Here is a 24,938-nt window from a genome sequence, read left to right on the forward strand (position 1 = left end):
AGAGATCTACCTGTCTCTGCCTGCCAGATGCTGTGATTAAGATAAGCACCACTACTCCTGGCCAAGTTTCTACATTATTACTGCTATCTTTAAAATGACATTTGTGAAAGCAGGCTTAGTTAATCTAGGTACCATGTAACTAACAATTAAAACTTAGATCATAACATTAAAAAATTACCGACAAGTACCTGGACTTTGTGTGATTTCTTTTTTCTTTCATTCTTTTTTAAAATGTGAGTTCTGTAACATGTGTCTTTAATCCCAGTGCTCTATGGTGAGCCAAGGAGACAAGAGGTTCTCCAGAAGCTCACAAGCCAGCGAGGCTGGCACAGGCAGCATCACACAACAAAAAGACGCTGCCTTTAATTAAGCTGAGAGAAGATAAGGGCCATCAACTAAAGTTATTCTCTGAACCTTCGAATGTGTGCAGTGGGACCAGCATGGAACAAGACACAGACACAAACAGACATAGACACACATACACACACACACACACACACACACACACACACAAAGTTTTAAAAATACTTGTTGTATGAATGAGCTCCTGTTCAGAAGTGCTTTTACTCTGTGGATATATCAAATCATTTCCTACAGTAAACAACTGTTTCCAGCACAGCTAAGGACTCATATGAAACCCTGTTTTAGTTCTTAAAAAAGAAGTCATTAGAGTCAAACAACTAAATGTGCCCATGAGGAATAACAGTTTAACTCCACCCTCACCTATGCTTAATACCTCTCAGAAGCTAAAGAAACAGCATTAAGTCATGTGCCTAGCTATTCTTTCGTAGTGTACGAACTCTACGTAAAGCAATGTTCTAGGCCAGTGGTTCTCAACCTTCCTAATCCTGTGACCCTGTAATACAGTTCCTCATGTTGTATTTACCCTCAACCGTAAAACTATTTCCAGCTATTTTATAACTGTAATCTTGCTGTTATGAATCCTAATATAAATATCTAATATGCGGGGTATCTGATATTCGACCCCTGTAAATGGGTTATTCAACCCAAGGGGTCATGAGCCACAGGTTGAGAACCACTGCTCTAGATGCTCATCTTCAACTCTATAGTGTTTGCATTCTATATAGGAAAGAAACCAAGGTAAGATACTGTTAAATACTGGGTAATTGCTGAGACCCAGGGCATCACTGAGATCTGCTATTTGATAGGCTTCTTTGTTACATTTGAACAGGTAAAATAGCAAACTAGAGAAATGAAGCGTGAAGGTTCTGCATTGTGGAATGGTCAGTCTATTTCATCTCTACACGCATTTATTCATTAAAATTAATATTGTCCTCTAGAAATATATAGCTCAGCATGAAATCTATCAGGGAATCTACTCCCATTCCTATGAAATAACATTCCTCACTCCTCCCCTGCTTCTAACTGACAATTATCTCAAAAGATATCTCCTCCAAGATGTTTTCCCCATCATTTCCTGTTTTCCCTCCATCACTGTCATGGCAATATAATCTCTTCTTCAATACCTCCCAAGCAAAGGCAGGTGTGTTCATGCACGTCTGTAATCCTGAGATAGGGAATTAGTATATATATACGTGTGTGTGTGTGTGTGTGTGTGTGTGTGTGTGTGTGTGTCTATAATACAGACACACATATAAAGGTAGAATACCAACCTTTGTATCATCAGCACCTAGTAGAGTGCGTGGTGCCAAAGAGGCCTTCAATAATGACTGTAGAGAATGCACGATCTCCAAGTTAAACAACAAGCAAAAGTGTACAATCTTGAGATAAGTCTTAAAAACAATAGACACTAGAAGGCGCTCACGTGAGTTGGATCAAGGAAGTTAAGGGGTCAGAAGACTAGCGAATAGGGAGGTTGCCCAAGAACTCTTTCAAAAATATGCTGAGACACGTCACCGTAAAGAATATAAATGCAACACTGGCCATATGCAGGGTGTGGAGAAGAGTCCTTTGGTCTTTCCACCTCTAAAATCCCCGATAGCTGCCCCTCCCTGCCCGCCCCCAGTCACCGTGTCCAGGAGGTAAGGCTCTCACCTTCCCATTAGTGGGCGGCTCCTGGATGTAGATGTTACTCATCTTGCTCAGTGCTCAGGACTCCGCTCCTTAGTGTGGCCGCAAGCGAATGGCGGGTCTCCGGCGAGGCCCACCTGTTAGCACACAATTCTTTAACCTGAGTATTTGGGGGAAAACTTCACTCGGTCAGAGTCGGACAAGACAGCCGTACTAATCACTAGTTACTCCCCAAACTAGCCCATCATGGACGCCGCCATGTTGCTCCCGGACCGGAGCACCGCTAACCCCGGGAGGGGGGACTTCCCTGTCCTTCAGGAAACTAGAAAAGACTATAGGACCTCTACAACTTTAGAGAATTTGTAGCGAGGTTTATAATACGAGCTAAAGGGCCAATCCGTAAATCCCGGGGCTGCGTCCAGGTCAGGCGATTGCAGATAGCACTCACCTCCCGAAGCGGGCCGAAATGGTTCCGACCGCGTGTGCTCCGCGGTAGGACACCCCTGGAAACTGCATCCACAGCCACTTAGTTCCGCCAACCCTAGATGTGCATCGGGCCTTCCCCTGCCCGGTGAAGTTGTAGTGGCCGGGTGGGAGAGATCCCTTTGGGAATGCGCTGTCCTCGCAACGGACCTGAACCTAACGTGATCTCGAAAGCCCAGGACTCCGACGATCCCACTCACCTTGCATCATGGCAGTCCCAGGTGAAGGTCAACCGCAGGGCTCTCTCACTCCAGAGGAATGAGACGAGCAGGGAAGCCCAGAGCACGGGGGTGGGTGGCAGCGAGCACTTGGGGAATCAGGCGAAGGCCTAAAAATTTAGATTTGGTCGGCTTACATGAAAAAGCTTATACTACAAGTTCAAAGCGGGGTGAGAAAGATAGGGAAAGATCATCTCTGTCATTCTTGGACAAGCCCAAACTGCACAGGATTAGAGGGAAAGTGTATTGTAAGAGGGACAAGGGACTTGGTGACAATGAGAACTGTAGGCCTAAGGGGACAACTTGCCCAGAAGACTGTAACTTTCACACGATTTCAAAATAAAATTCGAAATGTGAGCATTTTGCCGAATCCAGGTGGCTATACACATTATACTGAAAGTCGCCAAGAAGAGCACCTGAGGCTTGTTCTAGCACTTCCAGCCTGTAATTTCTATGTGGCTGCAGGCCCGCTGCTGTGCCCTTCCGGGCCTCAGTTTCCCTATCAGTTTCAAGACAGTGCTTTCTCGAATTAGATCTAAGATTCTTTGTAGGTTCCACTTTTGTGTTCAGAGGTTTCTAACCTAGAAACGGCAAACTGAGCTCCGGGGATGTTTTTGTTGCTCCAGTTTACTGGGGAGCCGCTAAGAACTTCCCCAAGCCGACTTTGTCAGAATGTGTTTCTGTAAAACCCTATTATCAAGCAGGTGTTTTTAAGAGATATACCCGCCTCGCATCTCGGAGATTCACAGTGCATAGTACTGTAGGAAAGACCCTCAAACTATTTGTGAAGCCCCAACTTTGCTTAACACTGCCCCTTCCCGCTACTGTTTGACCCCTGTCTTTGTTCCGTGGCAGCCTTTTCTGAACTTTATTCTAGAGATTACTGTTGCGGGGTGGGGCTGCTTCCTAACTTCTGCAGAGGAGCACTCCAGGAGCTGTGAAAAGAGAGGTGACTACATTTATTGAGTGTGTGGCAGTCAGCATGGTAGAAACCCTTGCTCTCCTAGAATTCGGGGGGGGGGGGATTTACAGAAAGTAGAACTAACGCTGGGGCGAGCAAAAACAGGACACCTAACAGGATCCAGAGTGTACAAAAGGATGTTCCAGATGAAAGCTAAAGAAAGGTGAGAGTGCAGGGGACCTGCAGGGAGAGGGAGCAGATACAGAAAGGAAGAGGAACTAAAAGAGGGAATGAAAGAGCCCTGCCGTGGCTAACGATCAGCTAACCTGAGAGAAAAGAGAAATTAACTAAAGCGATAATTCAAAGTATCTAACTTTTACTATGTAACCCATGTATCTGATACTATGTCAAACATTGTATATTTTTTTCCTCCCTTTAATAACCACTGCTATGAGATAGCTGTTGTTAGTCTCACTTCACAGACGGAGAAATCAAGTAACTTGCCTATTACAAAAGCTAATGGAGATTATCCAAGCTCTTGGCCACCATGAATGCAAATGCATTCTCCAACATATCCATGGCACAATAGATTCCCTGCGACTGAAGGACCTTACAAGCAAAAACAAAGTGTTAGGATGTTAATAGACAGTAGGAAAACACTTAACAGCTTTAAGAAAAATTACATTTTAGGATACTGTGACCTAGAGGAGAGTTAGTTAATGTAGAGGCGTTGTTGGTACTTAAGGGTGATTCTGGTCAGTTATGTTACCATTGAGGATGTAGACTCATTAAGAGAGAAGCAGCTAATTTGGAGGGGGGGGTGGTGGTGGTGGTAGAATCACTAAGAATTAATTGCTTTGGTGTGGGTAGGAAATGAGATTAACCTGGTTTTTGACATTAGCTCATTTGAGGAGGCCTCATAACTGGGAAGACATCCCTCAAGATCAGAGTTGAGAGATGGTGGTAAGGTCAGTCTGGAACTTGTGTTGAGGTCTATCTGGCCCGGGATGGAAATGGCCCATAGATAGCATGGGAATAAACAGAATACTGGACAAGAAGTCAGAGTCAAAACCAACACTTATTATAGGACTAAAAGGATAAAGTGTGAGGGACTGTGCAGACACAGTGGGTAATGTGTGAAGGGAAGACCTGACTGGAGTCTAGGAATAATAGCATGTAAAGGAAAGAGCTGAGAACCACGAGCCTGCACAGTACTTGCCTAAGCATTTCGTGAGGCTCTGGTGACCTCTGCATCACACAGTTGCACCCAGAGTTGGCCTGCTGTCACTGCCCATCATTTGGGCAGGCGCTGGAGCACTGGTAGAGTATGAACACACCAGGAGACACACCGTAAAACTTTAGGAATGATAATTTGCTCCTGAAGAAAAGGGACAAAAAGTGATTTTTCTTCTAGCTTTGTTTGAGATGCTCTTAAACTTGAGACCAGTGTTAAAAAAAATGTTAACCTTTCAATTCAAAATAATGTTTCAAAGCATAATAATAAATTGTGTCATTAAGCCAGATGGAATGACTTACATAAACTGCTTAAACCCACCCCCCCCAAAAAAATCAAGATAATAGGCTTGACAGGTGGCACAAACGCACAATGCAACTGCTTTAGAAAGTGCAGATACAGAAGATGTTAAGATAATTTCTTGGATGATCGATCCAGATGCTGCACGGAAGGAAAATGGGGCTCCATTGAGGTGATCATCAAGAAGGACAAGTATTGTGTCATGCTCTTTTATTTTAGGTGTGATGGATTCAGCTTGGGGTGATTGTGCTCCTGGTTATTATAAGGTATAACTATAGAGTAATGAGGCTGCTTTTCAGAAGCCACCAGCCTTGTCTGCTTCAGTGGTCACGTGTTTCCACCACATTGAATGCCAGCTTAAACTATTATGTAGGTAACAATGAGATACTGAAGATCTTCGGGAAAAAAAAATCTTAGACACTTAGTCATTTGACAAATGGCATTGAACATAGGATTCAGTGAAGTTTACTTTCTTTGGAACATTTCTTTGCTCATTCACAGTTGTTCAGCCTAGCCCAGCTGTTGAAGTTGTATTAGTAAGTCTCCATTCTCCATCAAGAGTTGACCTGGTTCAAGTAGCAGCATGTGTTGCCGAGAAGGATGGTGCAGATGCTGACCTTGTTCTGTCTGTGTAGCCAGGGCAGAGGATGAAATGGCAGGGTCAGCATCCCTGTCTCACATCCCTTCAGCATATTGCCAAAGCATCTTTGTAATAACAGAAGTGGGAAGTCACACCACAGCCAATTTTCCTCATTCCTCAGTCAAACTGTAGGTAACGTCTTTCCTCTCACACGTGGCTGCTAAAATAGTGTTCATGAATCATGTCTCATTCTGTCATTCCTGAGGGGCAGCAATCTGTGGATTTTGTAATTCTCTTTAAGCCACTTAACCTTTCATAGGCTCTTTCCTTGTCCCCATAACTAGGGGGACAGTATCTTGAATTTCTTCAAGCTTCTCAAATATTCCAGTTCCCTTCTCTGCAAGAATGATGTGTGTAACCTGATCATGACCTTTCTACCTTTTCCTGCCATTCTTATGTATTCTCCAATCACACACACAACCACACACAACAACAACAACAACAAAAAACAAACAAACAAAAAACCCCAAACACTTGACTTCTTCAGCTCTTTTCTGACCTCTCAGGTGTTTTTCCACCTGTGCTGTGTGTCTTTGTCATCTCTTCATTATTGGCTTTCTTACTTGGAGGCCATTGCATACCTGCCTTAAATTTTCAGCTGTCTGTCTCTTTTTTATGCTTATGAGCAAAACTATATGTTGTTTCTCATGTTGGCCAGCACAGTCTGTCCTGCAGTACAGCCATGTGTACACTAACCCAGGGAGTCTAGTACAATGTAGCTTCTTATAGTGAGGGACTTCATTCATGTTTATGGCTTTTCCAATACCAGTTCAGAGTTACACCCATTTACAGGATTTATAGCTCATTTATGATAACCACAATCCAGTGCTGGAAGTCTTGATTCTGCTTCCTCAGACAATAGATTATATTCCCAGGACTTATGGGTACCTGGGCTCCCCAGTTAAGATCTCATTGATTTGGGGCAGACCAAAGAGGGAAGTTGGGGATCTTGAGTTAGGGAAAGACCACCACAGGCTGCTGTGCTTATCTCAGTTGGAGACAGTTCAACATGTTTTTGAAGGAGACTTCAAGATCTTTCTAACCTGTGCCTGTTGTAACTCTTGCTCAGTGTAGCTCAAATCTTCCTGAAACTCACAAGACAGCAGGTGGGCCTCAAGCTAACTGCTCCAGCTGCAGTCTCTGATTGGTGGGCATCACATACCCAGGTTGGCTTTTTTTTTTCATAGATTATTTTGTGAGGCAAATGGAAGAATTTTATGTGTTTGCCTAAGTTAGCTATTTCATATCAGTAGTTTAAGGGATTCTAACTGGCTTATCTGTCTCTTGGAGTTCAAATGATTAAGAAGACATTTTAATCTAAACAATAGGACCTCTTTTAAGAAATTCAGTTAGCCTACTTTTTAAATTTGTGAGGAATTTCTAATTTCTAGTTTGTTTGTTTGTTTGTTTGTTTGTTCTGTATTTCAGTTTCATTACTCCATGTAAGATCCTGAGGAGAGTATATCCACAACTATTACTATAAGCCATTCGAAGGGATTAAACACTTGAGAGTTTTTTGCCTTTGACTTTCACAGGACAGAATTATGTTTTATACAGGCATCTGCATGTCTATGTTAAAAAAAAAAGAAGAAGAAAAAAAAACCTCAATAAATTACTATTCTACTGAAGGAGCCCCAAAGTATGTTAAGTGATAATAAGATTACCAAGTGGAAACCTTGTGACAAAGGAAATCTAGCCCACTCTTACTGACTCTATCAAATTAAAAGTGAAAGATGGCACCCTGTGGCAGAAGTGATACAGTTGCTAAGTGATACAGAGAAAGCTTAGTTACTTTAACTGCTTACTTTTGAAATTGATTATTTCTACAAAGTATAAGGCAAACAATAAAAATAGGAAACTAAGGTTCTTCTCATTGCTGATACGGTATTTGAGGGACTCGGTAAAGAAACCACCCAAATGACTACTCTATGATTAAGGGGGAAGGTTTTTATGGATAAGAGAAGAATAGCCCGAAGCATCTGGGGAGGTTGCCAGGGCTACCTCAGGGACAGAGAGAAACGGTGGGTGGGGAGAGAAGCCAACTGCCAAGAATGTGGGAGCAGAGAAGGCAGCAAAAATGGTTGGAGTTACAAGGGGTTATGTGTTGGGGGTGGGGGAGGGGCGGGTAAGCTGTAACAGCCTGGGAACTAGTGTGGGGCCCTGGAGAGGTGGCTTGTTGGAGTTAATAGAGTAGTAGATTGCATTTCTGTTGATTGCGAGGGCGGGGGCGGGGTCGGGGGGGTGGTGGTGGTGAGGTTCTGAGGAATGTTTGAATGTCCAGCCTGTGCTGCCTGAGCCAGGGCTGAGGTCTTGTGGGCTTGGGACCTGACAGTTTTCCGTGGCTGAATGTCGGCTTTGAGCCTAGAATCTCAGCACTGAAGAGCCAGAGGCATGAGCAGCGCTATGCATTTGAAGTCAGACTGGCCTACAGAGTAAAAGTTACAGTCCTCTCTCAAAATTAACCTTTGTCTTGAGAATGCTTGGAATGTACCTTCTAACTAACTGCATTTATGTCGAATCTGATGTTTCCTCCATACTTTGAGGGAGCCGCCAGGAGAATCTCTTCGGGTTTCCTCCTTCCCTTTCTTTTAGCCATTCTGTTCCAGTTTTTGAAACAATGTTTCCACTATGTAACCCCTGACAGCTTGGGATCCTCCTGCCTTCGGCTTCCTTCTTCTCGAATCCTTCTATTTCTTTCTGTTTTGCTTTTTTCCGTGGCAACTGCTTTGCTAAAATATAATTGACATATATTAAAAGGCCTGCAAATAAACATGTTTAGTTTAAAGAATTTGTGTGTGTGTGTGTGCCTGATAGACTACAGAAGAGAAGAAATAGGAAGCTAAGTAAAGTTCCATTTCCTTGTATATAAATGCAACAGCGCAGATAGTTCTGTTATAGCTTCCTCTCTCTGTATGTTAGAGCTTGTTCCCTTTCATTGAACACTGGCCTCGTTTCATTCAGACTATATTTTATATACTATTCTACTTATATTTAAACTCTTTCTATTCTTTATGTTTTGTTTTGTTGTTTTTCGAGACAGGGTTTCTCTGTGTAGCCCTGGCTGTCCTGGAACTCACTTTTGTAGACCAGGCTGGCCTCAAACTCAGAAATCTGCCTGCCTCTGCCTCTGTCTCTGCCTCCCAAGTGCTGGGATTAAAGCATGCACTACCACCGCCCAGCTAACTCTTTCTATTCTTAAAGTTGCAAACTATGTTGCTGTGCTTAATTTTACACATAGTTGGTTTGCATTTGTGCACGTGAACTAACTAACTGTATGAGTTCCCAGGCATGGGGCTGCTGGATTAAGGCCTTGTGGTTGACTTGGTGCTATGCTAATTTGCACCCCACTGACCTTCCAGAGCATGTCCACTCAATGGCCTCTTCAAGTTTTTCACCCCGTGCTTCTCTGATAAGGGACAGTAGATTCCTGGTACTGTTTTTTAATGGGCATTTTAGCATGTAAAGAAAAGTGGGCATCTTCGACATGTTTTAGAGTAATTCCTATTTCTTTCTCCCTACACTGTCTGCCTACTCTTTGCCCCTTCCCTGCCTTTTCCCCAGTAGCCATTGGCTTTTCTCTCAGAATGTGTTTCGAGTATTCCCTTTGTCCTTCCTGCAAGTTACAAATATTGTTTCACAAACTTTCAAGTGTATTCTGAATTTGTCCTCTGTCTTCTACCCTGCTTCCCCAATACACACACACACACACACACACACACACACACACACACGGCCTGGTCCTATTTTATGCTTCTATAGTGACCTTCACATTGTAGGTCCTGATTATAAAGGAAAACTTAAAGGGGGCAGGCATCACTGACCATCCTAAGCCAGCGTAGTGGTGAGTAAACCAGGAACATGAATGAAACAGCTGCACATCAGAGGGAGAAGGGATCTCTCCTGGGAGAAGGGGCCTCACAGCGCAGCTTCCCTAATCGGGTTTACAAGGATTTTTCAGTACCACTGCCCCCAGCTACACTTCTTGTCTGCACAACAGAAACTAATGATTAAGCTGCAAAGGAAAGATGCCGAGGAGAATCTAAGAAAATCCTTGCTAGCGGTGCTCAGAAAAGGTGAAGCAAACCAAACAGAGCAACCAGTCACTGCCATCAGTGCTTTGGAAAATGGACTCCCTGCCCCTCCCCCAAACAGGGTCTCACATAGCCCAAACTAACATCTATGTATGTAGGCCTGACGAGACTTGAACTCATGATCCTCCTGCCTCAGACTCCCAAATGTTGAGGTTACAGATGCTAGATCTTGACAGTGTGAGCTATGATTACATCACTTTTTTGAGGTCTTTTTTGTCTTGGTCTCAAAGGCCCATGTAGAAATGTTTCATTTGGCATCTTGCAAATAACTATAAATGAAGTTGAGATCTTAATTTGGCCAAAGGCAGTTGAGGAAGTAGCTTGTAGGGAGATCTAGTTAGTTCTTTTATGATTAAAAAAAAAAAAAAAAAAAGTTTTGTCTCTGTTAAGGTAACCTGAGGGAAATTTCATGTTCTGTCCTTTCTGAAAACAAGGAAGCATGTGAAGAATGAGTTCGCATGAGTGTCTCTTGCTATAACTGAGTGCAGCTTTAGCACAGGCTGAGGTGAGGCAGCTTTACACCTGTCCCTTACTCTTAGTCTGTGGCAGAAGTAATAATGGTGCAAGAAGCAGTTTATTCAACATCTGTGGTTTCTATGGAAACAAACTTAACACTGACCCATATTCTCTGAGCTTTTTTGTCAACGTGCTGTTATTTTCATAATGGAGAAACCTTCGATTAGATTAATCCAGGTGTATCCCACAGTGAGTTCTGCTAACTGTGGCATGTGGGTTCTCATGGGGCAAAGTAGAGACACAGAGTCTAAAGGGAAGGGACCAGTACCCAGTGCTCAAAAACTTAGACAGGGAGGCCTTTTCTGAATTAAATATGTAAATACTTGAAAGTGACAATAGAATTTGAGGTGAAAGCAGCTTAAGAACTACAAAGCCCAGCTGGGCTGTGGTGGCGCATGCCTTTAATCCCAGCACTTGGGAGGCAGAGGCAGGCGGATTTCTGAGTTCTAGGCCAGCCTGGTCTACAAAGTGAGTTCCAGGACAGCCAGGGCTATACAGAGAAACCCTGTCTCAAAAAACAAAAAACAGAAACAAAAACAAAAGAACTGCAACTCCTGAGTCCTTAGGAAGGTGTGACAGGGTGATAAGTGCTACCAGATAGGTTCTCCCTGTCACTCAGAGGCTGACGGTGGGAAATGTTACAAACCTCTGTGCTGTGGGATTTCCTAGAAGGCTCAGATGTCAGGGGCACAGTTCTCACACTGTCCTCTGAGGTTGTCAGCTGCAGTAGAGCTGTTTAAATGTGCAGTGTTGTAGGGTGTGTTTACAAGAGCAGCTCATTCATTGAGTGTATTTTTTCCCCAAACTAGAAATAGGAAGAAATAACTAGTTGTTTCAGTTTTATCATAGTAAAGAAAGAGCTTAAGAATTATTTTCATTTACAATTACAGATGTATACTCTGGTTTCTCTTCAGAGCATATAAATCTTTCACCTTTTACAATTACTGATGTTTTCTGTCTGTTCTCTACATTTACTATATATAGTCTTACATTAAGAATGATAACTCCATTTGAAGTTATTTAGAAAGTGACACCCCCTTCCTCAGAGAGTGGAGTGATGCTCCATGGTCCTCTCATTGCTACACAGAAGCCACTGGTAGAAAATAAAATTCATTGTAACATTCAATGGAATATTCAGCCACAAAAAAAGAATACAACTCTGGCGCATGCTAGCCTATGCATAGATTCTTAAAGAATCTGTGTCCAGCTTACAAAAAACGAATAGTGTGTTCAGACAGACTAATGGAAAGTAGACTGGAGTGGCTGAGATTTGAGAAACATGCATGTCTGGTGGGCAGACTTACTCTTCTTGATCATCCAGAGGAGGACAGTAGTTGAGAACTGTGTATCATCGCAGCCATTCTCCATGCTGCTGAACTGTACATTGAAGTGACTCAAATCCTCTTCTTAAGTGTGTAATTGTCACAATTATAAAAGAGCAGTTTTCTTTCATTCCTAGTGTTTATATTGTCAACACCTTCTGTATGTACTGAGCACACAGAAATATTGTGAATATTTGTAAACATTTATCAAATTGGGATGTGTAACTACTTTGTTTTCATGTCTCAAAGTTTAAGTGCTGAATCTAAGTGCTTTGTTTTGTTTTGCTTTTGTAATGATACCTTGGAATTACAGCAAATTTTATGGATAAAATTTCACCAATTTCTTTGAGAAAAGAGGGATTATTTTTTCTGAAAAAAAAAAAAAAAAAGGCCATAGTATCCTACAATCTCTTCCCCTATGTTGTAGAATTCCTAAAGTGTTTAAGTTCTCAATTATAATGCTGGGTTCCTATTTAATTAGAAAAAATATGTTCTTGAAATATTGGTCAAATGATTTGGGTGAATTCACTTTCAGAGAGTTGACTGTTCATCAAAATAATAGAGTGGTGTTGCTAAGATTAGAGATTTTTTTCTAGGAACTTTAGTACAAAGGGTTATCTTTTCATATGATAAAGTCCTTATTCTCACTTACATGTATTCCCCAAATGTTCTCCAATTGTATTTCAGGTTGCAACAAGGACAATGTCAGAGCAGGCTGCAGAAAATGTGGCTACCGTAAGTGTGCTGAAAAGCAACTTTCTGTCTACTGTGATTGTTTTCTTGGGCCTTTGCTTCCTGGGGACCAGATGACTCAGCATCCTGACCTCAGCAGCTCTGTGGGTGGCCCTGAGCCCTTCTCTATGTGATAACTAGCTAAGATGCTGTGAATATTAGGGGTCAGCTGTAGACTGTTTGGAGGAAATAGAACTAAAATAATTGAAATTACAAAAGTAAAGGACTATGTACACAGAAGAATAATAGGTGGTGCTGTAGAGGTGACTAGGCAGTTTAGAACACTTGTCTTTTAGAGGGCAGGGGTTCAATTCCCAGCACCCATGTGGTAACTCATAACCATTTGAAACTCTAGTCCCAGAGATCGGGCATCCTTTTCTGGCTTCCACAGGCATGTACATGGTACACATACATACATGCATGCAGGCTAAACACCCATAGATAAAAAAATAAAATATATATATATATATATATATATATATATGCACACACCTCTATTATTTCTCCCTTCCTGGATACTGATGAAGAGGTAAAGGCATTGAAATGATTTTTTTAATGTTTCCTGAATGTATCCCTTTGTATTGAAAGAACCTAGTGGGGAAACCCCCACTTGTATCCCAAAGAATCGTGCACCCAAAGAATCACGAGAGACCGCTTTGATGCAAACACATGAGGTAGTTTAATGACAAAGTTACACGTATCTCACACAGGAGACAGTGGTTGTCGGCCAAGAGGCTCAAAAGCTAGGGGTTTTTATAGAAAAGGGTCTGGGACTGGGGGAGGAATTGACGCGGTTTCACACGATTGGTTCATTTAAACATCAGCAAACTGTACATGCAGATGGAGGTAACAGCAGAGCATCTGGTTAACATTTAACCCACGTCAGAAGGGCGGGAGATAGGGAGGCGCCAGGCCAGTCAGACATGACTTTGCATTCTCTTTATCTTTATGGCCAAGCAGCCTCAGGAATGTCTTAACGACGGGCCTGCCCAGGCATGCCCTGGCCTGTTCTGCTATGTTCTCAGTCCCAGGCTTCAAAGCTCACAAACAACTCTTTGGGCTATTACATGAATCACAGGTCTCAAGTTTTATTTTCTTTCATTATAAGGGTTTGATTGGTCCCAGAATTTCTGCTTATGGGCAAAAAACTGTTCAATGATAAATCCAGAATGATTAATCTAAAAAGGACTAGAAGGTCCACCCAAGCCTGTGTAATTACAGACTGTATCACTAATGTTATTGCATTCCGTAAACAACATCCCTGGAGGATAAGTCCAGCAGTTCTTCAGGCCTCTCTAATAAATAGTTATCCTGGAAGCACTTGCTGCCTCTAAAGGTGTTTGACATCTGTGCCAACTACACTGAACTCTTAGGATATTCCAATTCATTAAAGGATTATTTTCTAACAAATACAAATGATTAAACAAAGATTTCAAAGAATACCATGAAATTGATTTACAAACTTTGTTATTAGAAAAATAACTTATTAATAAATACCACAGACTGCAATTAAACTCCACAAAAGTTTCCTGATCTTCATTTTTATGAATATTCACTCTGGCAACAGATCATACCTCAGCACTCATTGGATGTGCAGTAGTTGACACATGGCCTACCTATTCTGTACTTTGGTTTTCTTTCTGCAAAATGACAGTTATAGAACTGTCCTGATTAGGGTTTTATTGCTGTGAAGAGACACATGAGCAAGGCAACTCTTACACATAAAGTCTTTAATTGGGGCTGGCTTTCAGTTTCAGAAGTTCAGTTCATGATCATCATGGCAGGAAGGATGGCATCGTGCAGGCAGACATGGTGCTGGAGGAGCCAAGAGTTCAAATCTTGATCCAAAGGCAGCCAGGAAGAGGGTTTCTTCTGCACTGGTAGGAGCTTGAGGGACCTCAAATCCCACCCCCATAGTGACATACTTCCTTCAACAAGGTCACACCTCCTAATAGTGTCACTCCCTATGGCCAAGCATTCAAACACATGAGTCTGTGAGGGCCAAGCCTATTCAAACCACCACAAGTTCCTAACTTCATAAAGGGTGCTGTGAATACTAAGTATGACTTGTATTAAATAATGACTTCAGGTCATTACTGGCCAGCCATAGTAGGTCCTCAATGTTTGTGGGCTGTGATTGTTGCATATTAGAAAACTAAGGTATGGGTTCTTCCGGGACAGGGTAGGAAAAGTGGAATTCGAAATCCAGCTACCAGATTTCATACTGTGTGGTGCTGGTTTTTTTTGTTTGTTTGTTTTTTCGTTTATTTGTTTGTTTGTTTTTGTTTTTTTGTTTTTACTCTCTATAGTGGCAAAATATATTGCCTTCGTGAGGGTTTTACTGCTGTGAAGAGACACCATGACCACAGCAACTCTTTTTATGATTAAATTTACTTACTTACTTACTTAGCAGCCCTTCCTCTCCTCCCAGGACCCCCTTGTGCAAGTCCAACCCCTATTCCACTTTCCCCTTTTGCTTGGCCTCCCACTGAGGCCAACCGGGGTAGGGGATCCACAGGCAGGCAGGCAACAGACTCAGGGACAGCCCCTGCTCCAGTTGTTGGGGGATCCCCATGAAGACCAAACTGCTCATCTGCTACATAGACCACAACAACTGTTATAAAAGAAAGCATTTAAATAGGACACCATGACCAAGGCAACTCTTATACATAAAATATTTAATTGTGGCACTTGCTTCAGCTGACTTCTGTCTTCCCCCTAAGCAAGAAACTGGGCCCTCAGAATTCAGTTAGTCATGGCATCTTTCCTTTTCTGGTCACTGTGACAGAATGACTGAGGTGACAACAGAATGGGAGGGATTGCTTCTCCTTAGCTCACTTTCTCCTGGGCTCCTAGCGTGGGCAGCTCTCTTGTCTCTGGTCCCCCCTTAAGGCAGAGTAAGATGGAGGATGTGTGTGTTCCCCTCACAACTGACAGGAGGCAGAGAGAGAAGTTCTATATAGCTGCTGTACTGGCTGGTTCTGTGTGTCAACTTGACACAGGCTGGAGTTATCACAGAAAAGGAGCTTCAGCTGGGGAAATGCCTCCATGAGATCCAGCTGTGGGGCATTTTCTCAATTAGTGATCAAGGGGGAAAGGCCCCTTGTGGGTGGGACCATCTCTGGGCTGGTAATCTTGGTTCTATAAGAGAGCAGGCTAAGCAAACCAGGGGAAGCAAGCCAGTAAAGAACATCCCTTCATGGCCTCTCCATCAACTCCTGCTTTCTGACCTGCTTGAGTTCTAGTCCTGACTTCGTGATGAACAGCAGTGTGGAAGTGTAAGCTGAATAAACCCTTTCCTCTCCAACTTGCTTTTTGGTCATGATGTTTTGTCCCTGACTAAGACAGCTACCATCCTTTTTCCCCTGACAACTTACAGAAGGTACAACCCACTTATGGGTTATGTCATACTGAACCCAGCCTCTTACTAACTCCGAGTTTGATGATTTGGCTACTCTACTTAGTCAGCTTGCCCCAGGGATCCTCTGTCTCTGCATGCTAGGTACTGGGACTACAGGTAGCTCCCATGCCCGCCTGACCTTTTTGGTTTTTTAACAGAGGCTATAGTGTTATAGGGATCCAAACTTTGAGCCTCACATTCGCATGGCCAGTGCTTTGTCACTGAGCTGACTCCCCGGCCCCTTACATTCTGATAACTCTTTACCATTTATCATCTGAGAGTCTATTTAGAAAAGAAGCCACAAGTAGACTAATGGTTGGAGACACAATGATATCCTAAGTGTCTTTCACTTAAACCAATAAGAAAAACAGCAGCAGCAGACAAAAAAACAAACTCCATTGCAATTTCACAAGTAATTTACCATGTCACCGTCATCAACATAAAGCCAGACCCGTTGTAGGGACTTTTAAGCATTTGTCTCACATGTCGATTTCAGTGCCAGACATTTGGATACAAAGCTAACTTGACTAAAGTAAGATTGTATCAGGAATTCTGGTCCCAATGGCAAGCCAGGCTGCAGTGCAAAGCCCTCTTTTCTGCACTAAGTGCATAGCACTGAAGGGAAATAATGTGATAACAACAGAACCAAACCAAGAAACTTAGCTCAAAAGGAAGGCAACCCACCTGGCTGCTGGGATGCATGGGGTCTTCAAGGGAAAGCAGAGGGTGCATGCCGAACACACAGTGAGTCACACACTGACTGAATGCCATTAGGGCCTGAGAGTAGCTGGATGCCTGGAGCAGAGCCTCTTATATAAAGCCAGGATCCCTGCCCCCACCGTGAGATAGAAATTAGGAAAATTTCACTTAACCACTTAGAGAAATTAGCAAGACCCCTCATGTTTGAGAACCTACAAAATAGCAATTACAAGGAAAAGAACACTAAGCACTCGGCAACCAGATCTTTACCTTCTAAGTGTTAGGAATGAACTGTACAGTTAACATTGAGACCAGAACTATCTTGCTAGTGCTAAGAAATTACTATTAAAAAAGTCTTATAGGCTGATGCTATATCTCAATTAGTAAACCATTTGCCTAGCATGCAGTAAGTTGTGAGTTCAGGCCATAGCACCACATAATCATAGGCATAGTGACCCACACCTGGGATCCCAGCTCTGTAATTACTCTAGAAGGTGGGATGGGATGGGACCAAGGCAGAACTTCCAAAAGGTTTAATAGCACCACTAAATCCCCCCCTCTCTCTTTCATATGTGTGTGTGTGTGTGTGTGTGTGTGTGTGTGTGTGTGTGGTTACTCATGGACCATGGCAACATGTGAACAGCAGAGGAGATCTTGAGGACTTTGTTCTCTTCTTCCACAATATGGGTCACAGGGATGGAACTTATGTCCTCTGACTCAGTAGTAGCAAATGGCTTTACCCACTGAACCATCTTGTTGGCCACCCTGTGACCTTTTTGTTCAGTCCAGGACACAGCCCAAGGAATGCGGCTGCTCACATATAGGGCGAGTCTTCCCCACTTCAACTCACCTAATCTAAACCCTCAGAGGGTGCAAGAGCCTTGTCTTCAGATGAGCCTCCATCCTCTCAAGACCAAATCAGCGATAACCGTCACAGTGAACAATTACTGAAACCTCCTTACTAGAAGAATTTAGGAAAACTGATATCAGAATTTAAATATTAATCTTTGAATTCTTTAAAGAGGTCTGATTAATTTTATTGATGCCTACAGGTTACAACACCTTTACTTAGATGAAAGATATAACCACACGAGTTAGAAGTCAAGCCGAGGCGAAAAAGCTACAGGGAAATAAAAAGTCCTCATGTATGAGAGTATGTTAGTAACCCTGATCTAAATAATGTAAACTAATCTGTGCTTATCGAAAGAGAAAACGGCAATTCAGTATTCTGAAATGCAGGACAAGTGCCCCACAATGTTTCATTTTTGTTTTGTTTTGTTTTGTTTTTTGTTTTTTTTGAGACAGGGTTTCTCTGTGTAGCCCTGGCTGTCCTGGAACTCACTTTGTAGACCAGGCTGGCCTCGAACTCAGAAATTCGCCTGCCTCTGCCTCCCAAGTGCTGGGATTAAAGGCGTGGGCGCCACCATGCCCGGCCACAGTGTTTCTTGAATTAGAAGTTGCAATGAAGAAGGAGAAAGTTCTGTTGGAAGTGTGTATCACTCAAAACCATAGGGAACAGTAGTAACCGCCCGCAGCCGAGTACAAGTGAGGCTTTGGTGGTGTTACGGTACTCGGTTGCCTACTGTGAAGTACCAAAGCAAAAAGCACAGCTATGGGTGTAGTTTTCCTCCTTCTCTCTTGTTTTCTTTATTTAGCTGGTCATCTGACTTTCGAGTGCCGCAATTTTCTCCGGGTAGATCCCAAAAGGGACATTGTGTTGGACGTCAGCAGCACCAGTAGTGAGGACAGTGATGAAGAAAATGAGGAGCTGAACAAGCTGCAGGCTCTGCAGGAGAAAAGTAAGCCGTGGTTCCTGCCCACTGTCCTCTTCTGACTCACGGGACGCTTATGTAACTGTGCACATCATAGAGGCGTCTTTCCTATTGCATACGAGGGCTACAGCAGAGGTGAGAGCTTCAGCTTTGAGGGAAGTCGCCGACATAACATTAGTAAGCAGTTATGAGACCAGGAGGCACGTCGGCCTTTGAGTCCATAGTTAGCATTTTGCTTTTTCCTTGTTTGTTGCCTGTTACACTGGGGTAACACAAAACATTGGATCCAAGTCCCGCTGTCAAATATCAGAGATTAGACAATCGAAAGCTTACTAGAAATGTTAAGTACACAAAGAATCCTAGGCACAGGCAAGCAAGAGTTCTAAGACTCACAATATATAAGCCCCAGGAATTTCTTTTCTGCTTTTGGACATACTCTTACCAGGATTTACCTAAGTGGGGTTGGAGAGATGGCTCAGCGTTAAAAGAGCTTGCTGTGGTTCCGGGGGAACTGGGTTCAACTCCCACCTCAAGAAGCTCACAACTGCTTGTAAGCCCAGCTCCAGGGCATCGTCCACCCTCCTCTGGCTTCCACAGGACTTACACACATGAGGCATATAGGTACACAGTCGCATAAGTAAGAATAAACATTTAAAATCATTAAAAAATAATACTGTAAGAAGCTTTTATGCTACTCCAAATAGGCTGTGAAAGAAGCCCCTCTCATTTTGTGCAGTCTTGTGTACAAAGCCTTGTTATCATAACGGGGTTACCATGAAGTTGTATGCTTGTAAACTTCCAGTTAGAGAACAGAGTATTATAGAGAAGTAAAATGTAACTTTTACTTACTTATTTAAAATGAGAGGATTATAAATATGAAACTCACTGTGTTTGAGATTTTCAGAGTGCTTTTAAAGAAAAAAGATTTATTTACTTTTTCTATTTATTTATTTATTTATTTATTTTTGGTTTTTTGAGACAGGGTTTCTCTGTGTAGCCCTAGCTGTCCTGGAACTCACTTTGTAGACCAGGCTGGCCTAGAACTCAGAAATCCGCCTGCCTCTGCCTCCCAAGGGCTGGGATCAAAGGCGTGCGCCATCATGCCTGGCTGACTTCTTTACTTTTATGTATGTGAATATACCTATCTGCATGGACACCTGTTTTCTTGTTATCTTTGTCCTTCTAACTATAAACTACAATCTGTGCACGAACACACACAGCATTCTGGGACAGAGACTCGTGGTGACCTGATTATTTTCTCCCTACCTTCCTTACAGGAATAAATGAAGAAGAGGAAAAGAAAAAGGAAAAGAGCAGGGAGAAAATTAAATTGAAGAAAAGGAGGAAAAGGTACGTTTTAGTGGATTGTTTACTTGTTGGAAAAGAAACCCAGAAGCTTTGAATCCAGGAGGGAATATAGATTTCAGTTTTGATAGAGTCCAGTCAATTTACTATTCATGTCTTCTTCATGAGAATGAGATGTTTAGTTTAGTGAACTAGCAAAGTCCTCTACATTAGAAACCAGGAATCAGAAATGAAGGCATCGCTTAGTCACGTGTTCTCTGGAGCGAACTGAGGTCCTGAGCAGTGGCCACATCCCTTCCCTTTTATACATTTGTATTCTGGATGTTACCTTCATAACACAAGCCCATCTTAGTCGGATACACATCTAAATTCTTCATATATAGTTTGTGCTCATTTTGAAATTGGATTCTAAATATCTATATTCTCCTATCATTACAGTGACTAATACATTAATTTATTTATTAATGGAGTTTAATAGAATTTCCTAAGCCCAGACTTTCTTCAGATCTTTCACAACCCTCACTACCCATTTTTTAATATTTTACTGATAAGACTTTTAATGACTGATTAAAGAAATTGATCAAATTCAGTAAGAGATAGATCCTCCCCTGATTATTAAGTATAGTCTTATTTATACTAAAATAAGTAGACATATTTTTGAGCATTTGATCATAGTAAGGACCGGTCTGGACTTTATTCTCTGAGAATTTTTTTTTAAATCAGGTGTTGCCATTTTATAATTTTATAATGTACTTGACTATATATATTTTAATACACCAGAAAACTTATGAATTGTAAAAGTTAGCTTACTTTCAAGTGTTGGGAGTTAAATAATCTATGCTGGGAGTGTAGAGCTCAGATTTCTGACTAGTGTATTGTTATTTATGCTAACAAAGCAGGCCGGATTGCTTACAGGAAACATGAGGCTATACTGTGTTCCAGGTTCTGATATACTTGTGTGTGCATATACTCAGGCACACACACACACATCACATATATATTTTATATGTGTGTATGTATATATATATTTTGTTTTCAGACCTATCTATGCCAAGCCTCAGAGACCTTAGGCCCTGAAACCCAAACTTCTGCATGCCTGTGAAGATAGCTACCTAATCATATATGCTATGCTCAAACCTAGTTTTGCCTTAAACCTGAGAATCCAGTACCAAAAGCTAAGGAAAAAATGCACAGGCACAGAAGAAGCTATGTATGTGGGAATAAGTAGACAAGCAAGATAAAAAGAAAGAAGTGAGGGGAAGCTTGGGGTTAGGAGCTCACCCAAGCCACTCCTAGGGGCAAGGGTCCCTGAACCCTGCAGGCTTATGAATTCACTTTTGCCCTATATCTGTTCTGACGTTTCTTAGTTTGGGGTATAGTCCTAATATTTAGATTGCTGAGCTAACTTTTTAAAAGATTTTAAATTAAGACATAAGTCTTAGTTAGGGTTTCGTTGCTGTGAACAGACTCCATGACCAAAGCAACTCTTACTAAGGACAGCATTTAATTGGCCCTGGCTTAACAGGTTCAGAGTTCAGTCCATTATCATCAAGGCAGGAACATGGCAGCATCCAGGCAGGCATGGTGCAGGAGTAGCTGCGAGTTCCACCTCTTGTTCCAAAGGCAGGTAGGAGAAGATTGGCTTCCAGGCAGCTAGGACAAGGGTCTTAAAGTCCATACCCACCGTGACACACTTCCTCCAACAAGATCACACCTACTCCAACAAGACCACATCTCCAAATAGTGCTATTCCCTGAGCCAAGCATATTCAAACCACACAACATAATTGCATAATTTCTCCCTTCCCTTTTTCCCTCCAAGGCTCCCATATACCCTCCACTCCCTTTCAAATCTGTGGCCTCTTTTTTCAAGACTTTCAAGTATTATTTATATTTTTATGTAGATAGATAGATTGATTGATTGATAGATGATAGATAGATAGATAGATAGATAGATAGATAGATAGACAGACAGATAGATAGATAGATAGATAGAAGAAAAACTCCTAAATATATAAATACAACCTGCTCAGTCCACACAATACTACACATATGCAGTAACTTTTAAGATGCCTCCTGCATTTTAAATTAGCTTAGCTTCTATGTTGTCACATATATATCCTGGGTTTAGACATAGGTAAAGTGTTGTACTTTACAGGAGATTTGAAAAGATGACTTCTTTTTTAATCTCCACCCTAACTCCGCATACCCATATCAGGGTAGAAAATTCTGGGGGTGTTCCCTCTCAAGTTCATGTTAAAATATTAGAAAAATATAATGACCAATCATCCTCATTCGCCTACAAGCAAGTATTCATTTTAAAAGCCCCCTTTCGCTGGGCAGTGGTGGTGCACGCCTTTAATCCCAGCACTTGGGAGGCAGAGGCAGGCGGATTTCTGAGTTCGAGGCCAGCCTGGTCTACGAAGTGAGTTCCAGAACAGCCAGGACTACACAGAGAAACCCTGTCTCGAAAAAAATCAAAAAAATAAAAATAATTAAAAATAAAAATAATTAAAAATAAAAAAATTTTTTAAAAGCCCCCTTTCTGTAACTAATAAAAATCTCTTGGAAATACAAGTGCTCATTTCCATCACTCTGCAAGCAGGAGGATCAAGCTCATTATGAAAAATGACAGGAATTGCAGAAGTGCTTTTATTTTGTTAATTTTTAGCTCTTATCCATTCATACTGAGGAACAATTAGGATCCTTTTTATATTGAGCCATAATTGCATCCTTTTGTGAGTTAAGAGAACATGATAACAAGTGATTACATACACGAGTGGGCTGCGTGCATGAGGTCAGTGACCTCTGCTTCAGTCTCCCCTGTGAGATTCTGATAGGCAGGGCAGGGAGCACAGTGTGCAAGCCTGTGGCAACCCAGGAAAACACCTCAGTTCTCTAGTGCTAAGCAGAGAGGAGATGGTAGCTTTATCAGCTTCCGTGACCAAGCAGCGAACATTGAATGCTGCATTTAAGGAGAATAGAAGGCAACTTTTTAGTATCCGTGTTCACTCCTCTTCTCCCAGACCTGAGGCAGCGCAGATCCTACACAGTTGATGTCTCCAGTCACAGCAGTGTTCTTGCCCATAGGTCTTACTCCAGTGCCACTGAAGAGGACTCCGCAAAACAAAAGAAACAGAAGTATCAGAAAAAAGAAAAGAAAAAGGAAAAAAAGAACAAGTCAAAGAAAGGAAAGCATCACAAAAAGGAAAAAAAGAAGAGAAAAAAGGAAAAGCGTTCTTCCCCTTACCATTCTGAACTCACCAAAAAGTAACAGCGTCTTGGGCCTAACTCAGAAAATTCAAGAATTCAGTGTTTTTAACTGTTGAGCCTTCCTTGGAAGTGCTATGTGATTACACTTTGCAGGAAGTCCCAGCCTCTTCCATAAAGACATTCTCACCTATTGGGGCCCTTCTCTCTCTGACCATCTGTATTAAACCCATCTCTTTACTTAGCAGATGTGCCTCAAGTATAGACATGCGTACTTACAAAGCACATCATTCTTTTGGTGGCTTAGGCCGGTGCTGTCCCTCGGTAAGTCAATTAGCACGTGGCTTTACTGCAGTCACAGGAATGATCTACTTAGCAGCTCTGAGTCGTGTCCGCCTTCCAGTGGCACAGCTGCCTCGGCAGGAGTGATTTGCTCTTGATACTGAATAGCTTTATGTACTCTGTAATGTATAAAGATAGTGAGGGTCTTCACTGTTGTTTTTTAAATCTCTAGACTTTCTAAAATAACATTGAGGATAAAATTGCTTTACTGATCTTAAGTAGTAAGTTTTTAAATGAATGGGATCTACAGGAAGATAATAATGAAAGTATTTATAACAGTGCCGTTGTTTTATGAAATGCATGTTTCTGGCACTTGCCTCCCATGTTTTTATAACAATTAAAACATCCCCTTTTTTAAACAATCATTTAGGTTACTAGGAAGTCTGGCAGAGAGATTCTATGCTAGTCAAGATTATTAGGGTAGATCCTGGGTTGATTTACAAATGTGCCATATTGGCATGTCTTAGGTGATACCTCAAACACAGAGCTTTTTGTGTGGTAGCAGCAAAATCCTCATTAAAACTGATTTTAATTGTATCCAGTGTATATGATGCCTACATATATTCGTGTTATGATAGTTTTTATGAATGTGTGCATATATATATTTTTTTTCTGAAATGGTTTTAGAGTGAGTTTCACACTGAACTTCTGGCTCATGGATAATCAATGTTGATATTTCCTCTTCCACGTCGGTCACAGATCTTAGTAGCACTGTGAAAATTTTTAAATTAAGATTTCCATTCTGTACTTTTTAAAATTGACGACTTGGAGATAGCATCGTGAAAGCCTTTGTGTAATAATGAAATTTGTATATAAATAAGCATTTTCAATGACATGTCAGTAGATTTAAGTGTCTCTGAGGTTTTTAATTTCATGGTTATCAGTATAGAGTAGTTTGACATCTAATAGTCCCTAATACCACCAAGTTAATGCATTATGCCATAAAAACATTGATCACCAACCTGCTATCATCGAACAGCCCCGAAGCCTCCGAGTACCTTGCTATGGTTCACTTCATACATCTTCAGATTGGTAAGTGCACGTGTGGCTGCGGGCAAATTTATGGCCATAAAATGAGATGCGTACACTTGGCCTTGCAGGCTGGAGGGCTTTAGCAATTGTTCCCTTACCCAAACTGACATTCCCTGATTGACTGAGGGGTAGTCCTAGGAAGTCCCTTAATGTACCCTCATCTCTGCTCAGGTTACACAGAAGCTACGCCCACACCCTTCCCTACACTGCTCCCGTGAAGTACACCTACGTACGTACCTTCAGCTCTTCCACTAACTGGCTACTCTCCTGGCCCATAAAAAAAGTAATTTTGTTTAGAGTTTTGTCAGTTGTTTGAACTAAAGCACAGAACTTTAATATTTAGGGATTTGTTTTGTCTATGCTAATTTTTGTGAAAGTTCAGTTATCTGAATTAATAAAAGGTTATTTGGATTAATAAAAATAAAAGTCATTTTTAAAACACGTTTTTAAAAAAAATAGCAGGAGTTACAGAGACAAAGTTTGGAGCTGAGATGAAAGGATGGACCATGTAGAGACTGCCTTATCCAGGGATCCACCCCATAATCAGCATCCAAACGCTGACACCATTGCATACACTAGCAAGATTTTATCGAAAGGACCCAGATGTAGCTGTCTCTTGTGAGACTATGCCGGGGCCTAGCAAACACAGAAGTGGATGCCCACAGTCAGCTAATGGATGGATCACAGGGCTCCCAATGGAGGAGCTAGAGAAAGTACCCAAGGAGCTAAAGGGATCTGCAACCCTATAGG

At 41.9% G+C, this 24,938-nt stretch overlaps 2 protein-coding genes across 11 annotated transcripts in view; one reads left to right on the plus strand and one right to left on the minus strand.

Annotated features, from left to right (window-relative positions):
* Cwc27 (CWC27 spliceosome-associated protein) overlaps nt 1–2,440 on the minus strand; it is a 185,971-nt gene extending 183,531 nt beyond the window's left edge. For 7 of the 9 annotated variants that reach the window (XR_001780800.2, XR_001780799.2, XR_001780798.2 and 4 more), the window contains exon 1: nt 2,017–2,440. Coding sequence is in view for 4 of the 9 variants with exons in the window: in XM_017315573.2 (XP_017171062.1) it covers nt 2,017–2,058 (42 nt within the window). In the remaining 5 variants the exon portion in view is untranslated. The remainder of the gene's footprint in view (nt 1–2,016) is intronic. The other 2 variants (NM_001360094.1, NM_026072.1) reach the window with 1 other exon arrangement.
* Nucleotides 2,441–2,499: 59 nt separating this feature from the next.
* Nucleotides 2,500–24,006, plus strand: Srek1ip1 (splicing regulatory glutamine/lysine-rich protein 1interacting protein 1). 2 transcript variants are annotated; one of them, NR_135272.1, is made up of 5 exons: nt 2,500–2,696; nt 12,385–12,432; nt 18,184–18,435; nt 19,578–19,650; nt 22,695–24,006. NR_135272.1 is itself a non-coding variant. In NM_026075.3 (5 exons), the coding sequence occupies exons 1-5, from the start codon at nt 2,684–2,686 to the stop codon at nt 22,876–22,878; spliced, it is 462 nt and encodes a 153-aa protein (NP_080351.2). In that variant the 5' UTR covers nt 2,500–2,683; the 3' UTR covers nt 22,879–24,006. The 2 variants fall into 2 exon arrangements, 1 of the variants encoding a protein (NP_080351.2); NM_026075.3 differs by having other exon boundaries at nt 18,184–18,327.
* Nucleotides 24,007–24,938: the final 932 nt, after the last annotated feature.

This window comes from Mus musculus, chromosome 13 (genome assembly GCF_000001635.26).
Source record: "Mus musculus strain C57BL/6J chromosome 13, GRCm38.p6 C57BL/6J".
NCBI lineage: Eukaryota > Metazoa > Chordata > Mammalia > Rodentia > Muridae > Mus > Mus musculus.